The sequence below is a fragment of the Phaenicophaeus curvirostris genome, unplaced genomic scaffold, assembly GCF_032191515.1.
Source record: "Phaenicophaeus curvirostris isolate KB17595 unplaced genomic scaffold, BPBGC_Pcur_1.0 scaffold_453, whole genome shotgun sequence".
Classification (NCBI taxonomy): Eukaryota; Metazoa; Chordata; class Aves; order Cuculiformes; family Cuculidae; genus Phaenicophaeus; species Phaenicophaeus curvirostris.
The window spans coordinates 59536-67398 of record NW_027207034.1 but is presented as its reverse complement, the minus strand read 5'-3'; the positions used below and the strand labels follow the sequence as shown (position 1 = coordinate 67398).

The window sequence follows — 7863 nt, the reverse complement described above, 5'->3', positions numbered from 1 at the left end:
GGCCCCTGGGAGGGGGGGGGGGCGGGGTTAGAGACACCCCCTTCCCCCCCCCCCCCCATATCACGAGGCGATGAGTGGGGCCGGCCCCGCCCACCGCGTGACGTCACCGCCCGGTGCCGCGATCTGACGTCATCGCTGAAAGCCACGCCCCCTCCACCCCTCTCCGAGCCTCTGATTGGACGCCGCGCGGAGGCCACGCCCCCTCACGCGCGCCCCCTCGGATTGGCGGGAAAGGGCGGCGCGCGCGCGGTGACGTCATCCCCCAGCGCGCGCGGCGGACCCGGAAGCGGCGGAGGGAGCGGAGCGGGTGAGGGGAAAGGGGGGGGGAGGGGGGGGGCGGGGCCTGTGGGGACCCCCCCAAACCCAGGGGAACCCCCCTAAACCTCTGACCCCCCCCTAAATCTATGGAGACCCCTCCTTAAATCCATAGGGATCCCCTAAATCCATGGGGACTCCCCTAAATTCATGGAGACGTCCCTTAAATCCATGGGGACCCCCCAAAATCCATGGGGGCCCCCCTAAATCTATGGGGACCCCCCTAAATCCATGGGAACCCCCCCTAAATCCATGGGGACCCCCTCTAAATCCATAGGGAACCCCCATAATCCATGGGGACCCCCCCTAAATCCATAGGGATCCCCCTAAATCCATGGGGTCCCCCCCTAAATCCATGGGAACCCCCTAAATCCATGGGAACCCCCCCTAAATCCATTGGGTTCCTCCCCAAATAGATGGGGACCCCCCCTAGATCCATGGGGACCCCCGTAAATCCGTGGGAGCCCCCCCAAATCCATTGGGATCCCCCTAAATCCATGGGAACTCCCCCTAGATCCATGGGGACCCCCCTTAAATCCATGGGGACCCCCCTAAATCCATGGGGACCCCCCCAATCTCCTCTGCCCCCCCTCAAATATCCATGAGACCCCCCCCCAAATCTATGGAGACCCCCAAAATCCATGGGGATCCCTCAAAATTTCTGGGTTCCCCCCCCCATTCCCTTTTTGGGGACCCCCAAGGGTTGGGGGGGCCCCTGTGTGTCTCGGGGAGGAGGTTTTGGGGGGGTCCCAGGGCTTTGAGGGGTGTTGGGGTGTGGGTGTCACCCCCATTTTCCTCCCTCCCCCCCACCTCAGGCGGCCATGGCGACGCCCAGCTCCTCCCCTCCCCCCCCAGGGACCCCCCAACTCCCAGGTGAGCCCCCCCAAAAACCAGGGGACCCCAAAATCCTCCCTCTAACACTAACCTGGAGCCCTGGGACCCCCCCCAAACCCTTGGGACCCCCCCAAATCCTCCCTCTAACTGTGACCTGGACCCCTGGGACCCCCCAAATCCTCCCCCTGACCCTGATCTGGATCCCTGGGTCCCCCCCAAAACCCCTGGGACCCCCCCAAATCCTCCCCCTGACCCTGACTTGGATCACTGGGACCCCCAAAACCCCTGGGACCCCCCAAACTCTTTCCTGTGACCCTGATCTGGATCCCTGGGACCCCCCAAATCCTCCCCCTGACCCTGAACTGGATCCCTGGGACCCCCAAAACCCCTGGGAACCCCCAAACTCCTTCCTGTGACCCTGAACTGGATCCCTGGGACCCCCCAAATCCTCCCCCAGACCCTGAACTGGATCCCTGGGACCCCCAAATCCTCCCCCTGACCCTGAACTGGATCCCTGGGACCCCCAAAACCCCTGGGAACCCCCAAACTCCTTCCTGTGACCCTGAACTGGATCCCTGGGACCCCCCAAATCCTCCCCCAGACCCTGAACTGGATCCCTGGGACCCCCAAATCCTCCCCCTGACCCTGAACTGGATCCCTGGGACCCCCAAAACCCCTGGGAACCCCCAAACTCCTTCCTGTGACCCTGAACTGGATCCCTGGGACCCCCCAAATCCTCCCCCAGACCCTGAACTGGATCCCTGGGACCCCCCAGATCCTCCCCCTGACCCTGAACTGGATCCCTGGGTCCCCCCCAAAACCCCTGGGACCCCCAAATCCTCCCCCTGACCCTGAATGGGATCCCTGGGTCCCCCCCAAAACCCCTGGGAACCCCCAAATCCTCCCCCTGACCCTGAACTGGATCCCTGGGTCCCCCCCAAAACCCCTGGGACCCCCCCAATTCCCAGAGCCGGCGGCGTCGGAGCCGGCGCTGCCGGCATCACTGGGGTCCTGGTGCGGCGGGGAGGAGGAAGAGGAGGAGGAAGAGAAGGAGGAAGAAGAGGAAGAGAAAGAGGAAAAAGGGGAAGAGAAGGAGGAAGAAGGCGAGGAGGAGGAAAAGGAGAAGGAGGAGGAGGAAGAGAAGGTGAAGGAGGAGGAAAAGGTGAAGGAAGAGGCGAAGGAGGAGGAGGAAAAGGCGAAGAAGGAGGAGGAAAAGGCGAAGGAGGAGGAGGAAAAGGCGAAGGAGGAGGAGGAAAAGGCGAAGGAGGAGGAGGAAAAGGAGAAGGAAAAGGAGGAAAAGGCGAAGAAGGAGAAGGAAAAGGAGAAGAAGGAGGAGGAAAAGGTGAAGAAGGAGGAGGAAAAGGAGAAGAAGGAGGAGGAAAAGGTGAAGGAGGAGGAGGAAAAGGCGAAGGAGGAGGAGAAAAAGGAGAAGAAGGAGGAGGAAAAGGAGAAGAAAAAGGAGGAAAAGGCGAAGGAGGAGGAGGAAAAGGTGAAGAAGGAGGAGGAAGAGAAGGTGGAGGAGGAGGAAGAGAAGGCGGAGGAGGAGGAAGAGGAGGAGGCGGAGGTGGCGTCGGTGCCGCCGTGGCCCGGGGGCCGCCGCGGGGGCGAGGAGGACGTGACGGCGTCGGGCTGGCGGGGCCGGCGGAAACACGTGTTCGTGCTGAGCGAGGCCGGGAAGCCGATTTACTCGAGACACGGCAACGAGGAGGCGCTGGCCGCCACCATGGGCGTCATGATGGCCCTCGTCTCCTTCATCCAGAGCGGCGGCAACGCCATCCGCGCCATCTGCTCGGGTACGGGGCGCCCCCAGCCGCGGCCCTGGGACACCCCCAAACTCACGCTCCCCACAGGGACCCCCAAACCTCACCCCTGGGACACCCCCAAACTCACTCTCCCCACAGGGACCCCCAAACTCACCCCCAAACCTCACCCTGAGACACCCCCAAACTCATTCTCCCCAGAGGGACCCCCAAACCTAACTCTGAGACACCCCCGAACTCACTCTCCCCACAGGGACCCCCAAACCTCGCCCCCGAGGCACCCCCAAACTCACTCTCCCCACAGGGACCCCCAGACTCACCCCCAAACCTCACCCTGAGACACCCCCAAACTCACTCTCCCCACAGGGACCCCCAAACTCACCCCCAAACCTCACCCCTGAGACACCCCCAAACTGGTTCTCCCCACAGGGACCCCCAAACCTCACCCCTGAGACACCCCCAAACTCGTTCTCCACACAGGGACCCCCAAACTCACCCCCAGACCTCACCCCTGAGACACCCCCGAACTCACGCTCCCCACAGGGACCCCCAAACTCACCCCCAAACCTCACCCTGAGACACCCCCAAACTCGTTCTCCCCACAGTGACCCCCAAACCTCGCCCCCGAGGCACCCCCAAACACATTCTCCTCACAGGGACCCCCAAACTCACCCCCAAACCTCACCCTGAGACACCCCCAAACTCACGCTCCCCACAGGGACCCCCAAACCTCACTCCTGAGACACCCCCAAACTCGCTCTCCCCACAGGGACCCCCAAACTCACCCCCAAACCTCACCCTGAGACACCCCCGAACTCGTTCTCCCCACAGGGACCCCCAAACCTCACCCTGAGACACCCCCAAACTCGTTCTCCCCACAGGGACCCCCAGGCCCTCCTAATCCCTCACGAAACACCCCCAAATCCCCCCTGGGTGCCCCCCCTGGTCCTCCCTGACCCCCAGGCCCCCCTAATCCCTCCCAAGACACCCCCAAATCCCCTCTAGGTGCCCCCCCAAACCACCCAGCCCCCCCAGATCCCCCTGGGTGCCCCCGAAACTCCCCCTAACCCCTCCCAGCCCCCCTCAAATCCCCCCTGGGTGCTCCCCCAAGCCCCCCAGGCCCCCCCAAATCCCCCCAGGTTCCCCCAAATCTCCCCCAACCCCTCCCAGCCCCCCCAAATCCTCCTTGGGTGCCCCCAAAACTCCCCTAACCCCTCCCAGCCCCCCCCAAATCCTCCTTGGGTGCCCCCAAATCTCCCCTAACCCCTCCCAGGCCCCCCCAATCCCCCCCCCCAACCCCGTGACCCCCCCTTTTTCCCCCGCAGAGGACCGCACGCTGGTGTTCGAGCAGCGGGGCCCCTTGCTGCTGGTGTCGGTGTCGCGCACGCGGCAGTCGGCCTCGCAGCTGCGCCGCGAACTCGCCTTCGTCCACGAGCAGATCCTCAGCCTCCTGACCCGCGGCGGCATCGCCCGCGTCTTCGCCCGCCGCCGCGGCTACGACCTGCGCCGCCTCCTCGCCGGCGCCGAAGCCGTCCTGGACCGTCTCTTATCCGGCGCGGCCGCCGACGGCCGCCTGCTGCTGGGAGCCGCTCGCTGCCTGCCCTTACCGGCTCCCCTCCGCCGCGCCGTCTCCTCCGCCCTCCGGCGCGCGGCCTCGGCGGCGGCTCCGGCCCCGGCGTTGGCGCTGCTGGCGGCCGGCGGGCGCCTGGTGACGGCCGCGTGCCAACGGGCCTTGGCCGAGGGCGGCCGCCTGTGCGCCAGCGACCTCCACCTGCTCCTCAACCTCCTGGCGAGCGGCGCCGGCGCCGGCGAGGTGTGGACGCCGGTGTGTTTGCCGCGCTTCAACCCCGACGGCTACTTCTACGCCTACGCCGCCACGCTGGGCGACGACGATGGCGATGGCGGCGGCGGCGGCGTGACGCTCATCCTGCTGTCGACGGAGCGCGAGGGCTTCTACGCGGCCGCCGGCTGCCGCCGCCGCCTGGAGGAGACGCTGCGGGCGCAGGGGTGGCTGGCGGAGCTGGCGGCGGCGCTGCGGGCGGGCGCCGGCTACGGCCCCGCGCGGCCCGGCGCCCCCGAGCTCCGCCATTTCCTCTACAAGCCCCTGGAGGGGCCCGAGGAGATGCAGCAGCTCCCCCAGTTCACAAGGTGCGGGGGGGCGCGCGGGGGAGGGAATTTTTGGGGTGGGGGGGGGAGCCCCCTCGGTTCGGCTCTGAACCCCTCTCCGTGTCCGTCCCGGCGCAGCCCGGAGCTGGAGGAGCCGTACGGCAGCGAGGAGGAGCAGCAGCGGCTCTTCGACCTCTACCACCATCTCCACGGGCGCGTGCACAGCGCCCGCAGGCCCCTGCGCCTCCTCTACCACGTGGCCGAGAAGGAGACCTTGCTGGCCTGGGTGAGCGGGGACGTCAGTAGGTTCCAGAGTGAACAGGGGTCTGTGCTTCTAGAACCATCCGTAGGTTCCAGAGCGAACGGGGGTTTGTGCTTCTAGAACCATCAGTAGGTTCCAGAGTGAACGGGGGTTTGTGCTTCTAGAACCATCCGTAGGTTCCAGAGTGAACGGGGGTTTGTGCTTCTAGAACCATCAGTAGGTTCCAGAGTGAACGGGGGTTTGTGCTTCTAGAACCTTCAGTAGGTTCCAGAGTGAACGGGGGTTTGTGCTTCTAGAACCATCCGTAGGTTCCAGAGTGAACGGGGGTTTGTGCTTCTAGAACCATCCGTAGGTTCCAGAGTGAACGGGGGTTTGTGCTTCTAGAACCATCCGTAGGTTCCAGAGTGAACGGGGGTTTGTGCTTCTAGAACCATCCGTAGGTTCCAGAGTTAACAGGGGGTTGTGCTTCTAGAACCATCCGTAGGTTCCAGAGTTAACAGGGGGTTGTGCTTCTAGAACCATCCGTAGGTTCCAGAGTGAACGGGGGTTTGTGCTTCTAGAACCATCCGTAGGTTCCAGAGTGAACAGAGGTTTGTGCTTCTAGAACCATCCGTAGGTTCCAGAGTGAACGGGGGTTTGTGCTTCTAGAACCATCCGTAGGTTCCAGAGTGAACGGGGGTTTGTGCTTCTAGAACCATCCGTAGGTTCCAGAGTGAACGGGGGTTTGTGCTTCTAGAACCATCCGTAGGTTCCAGAGTGAACGGGGGTTTGTGCTTCTAGAACCATCCGTAGGTTCCAGAGTGAACAGGGGTTTGTGCTTCTAGAACCATCCGTAGGTTCCAGAGTGAACGGGGGTTTGTGCTTCTAGAACCATCAGTAGGTTCCAGGGTTAACGGGGGTTTGTGCTTCTAGAACCATCAGTAGGTTCCAGAGTGAACAGGGGTTTGTGCTTCTAGAACCATCCGTAGGTTCCAGAGGGAACGGGGGTTTGTGCTTCTAGAACCATCCGTAGGTTCCAGAGTGAACAGGGGTTTGTGCTTCTAGAACCATCCGTAGGTTCCAGAGTGAACGGGGGTTTGTGCTTCTAGAACCATCCGTAGGTTCCAGAGTGAACGGGGGTCTGTGCTTCTAGAACCATCCGTAGGTTCCAGAGTGAACGGGGGTTTGTGCTTCTAGAACCATCCGTAGGTTCCAGAGTGAACGGGGGTTTGTGCTTCTAGAACCATCCGTAGGTTCCAGAGTGAACAGAGGTTTGTGCTTCTAGAACCATCCGTAGGTTCCAGAGTGAACGGGGGTTTGTGCTTCTAGAACCATCCGTAGGTTCCAGAGTGAACGGGGGTTTGTGCTTCTAGAACCATCCGTAGGTTCCAGAGTGAACGGGGGTTTGTGCTTCTAGAACCATCCGTAGGTTCCAGAGTGAACGGGGGTTTGTGCTTCTAGAACCATCCGTAGGTTCCAGAGTGAACAGGGGTTTGTGCTTCTAGAACCATCCGTAGGTTCCAGAGTGAACGGGGGTTTGTGCTTCTAGAACCATCAGTAGGTTCCAGGGTTAACGGGGGTTTGTGCTTCTAGAACCATCAGTAGGTTCCAGAGTGAACAGGGGTTTGTGCTTCTAGAACCATCCGTAGGTTCCAGAGGGAACGGGGGTTTGTGCTTCTAGAACCATCCGTAGGTTCCAGAGTGAACAGGGGTTTGTGCTTCTAGAACCATCCGTAGGTTCCAGAGTGAACGGGGGTTTGTGCTTCTAGAACCATCCGTAGGTTCCAGAGTGAACGGGGGTCTGTGCTTCTAGAACCATCCGTAGGTTCCAGAGTGAACGGGGGTTTGTGCTTCTAGAACCATCCGTAGGTTCCAGAGTGAACGGGGGGTTGTGCTTCTAGAACCATCCGTAGGTTCCAGAGTGAACGGGGGTTTGTGCTTCTAGAACCATCAGTAGGTTCCAGGGTTAACGGGGGTGCTTACCAGCGACGCCATCAGTAGGTTCCAGAGTTAACGGGCCGGTCATCTCCCTCCCGGCGCAGGTGACCAGCAAGTTCGAGCTGTACGGGTGCTTCAGCCCCCTGGTGACCAAGGCGGGCGCCATCGGGGTGCTGACCAAGCTGCTGCGCTGGCTGAAGAAGGAGGAGGACTGGCTCTTCATCCGCTACCCGGCGCCATACTGCGCCGCGGCCCCGCGCCACGAGGGCCCCGAGCCCCCCGAGGCCTGAGCCCCGTCCCGCCGCCACGGGGAGCGGGGAATAAAGCGCTGCCGGAGACGGGGAGAGAGTCCCGGGTCCCGTGGAGTTGGGGGGGGGGGGGGAAGATGGAGGGCGACGGGATGGGGGGGAGGGAGGCAGGGGGGGGAGAGGAGGGGGAGGAGGGAGCGGAGAAGGGAGGGAAAATGGAGGGAAAATGGAGGGAAAAAGGATTAGAGAAGGGAGGGAAAAGGGATTGGAGAAGGGAGGGAAAAGGGATTGGAGAAGGGAGGGAAAAGGGAGTGGAGAAGGGAGGGAACAGGGATTGGAGAAGGAAGGGAAAAGGGATTGGAAAATGGAGGGAACAGGGATTGGAGAAGGGAAGGAAAGGGGATTGGAAAAGGGGATTGGA

The 7863-nt window shown here is 62.4% G+C and overlaps 1 protein-coding gene across 1 annotated transcript; it reads left to right on the top strand.

Annotated features, from left to right (window-relative positions):
* The first annotated feature begins 253 nt into the window (after positions 1-253).
* MON1B (MON1 homolog B, secretory trafficking associated) lies at positions 254-7538 on the top strand. The gene is made up of 6 exons (XM_069883001.1): positions 254-307; positions 1131-1188; positions 2118-2942; positions 4235-5057; positions 5154-5301; positions 7299-7538. Exons 2-6 carry the CDS (start codon positions 1137-1139, stop codon positions 7482-7484), a joined length of 2034 nt encoding a protein of 677 aa, XP_069739102.1. The 5' UTR covers positions 254-307; positions 1131-1136; the 3' UTR covers positions 7485-7538.
* The last annotated feature ends 325 nt before the right edge of the window (positions 7539-7863 follow it).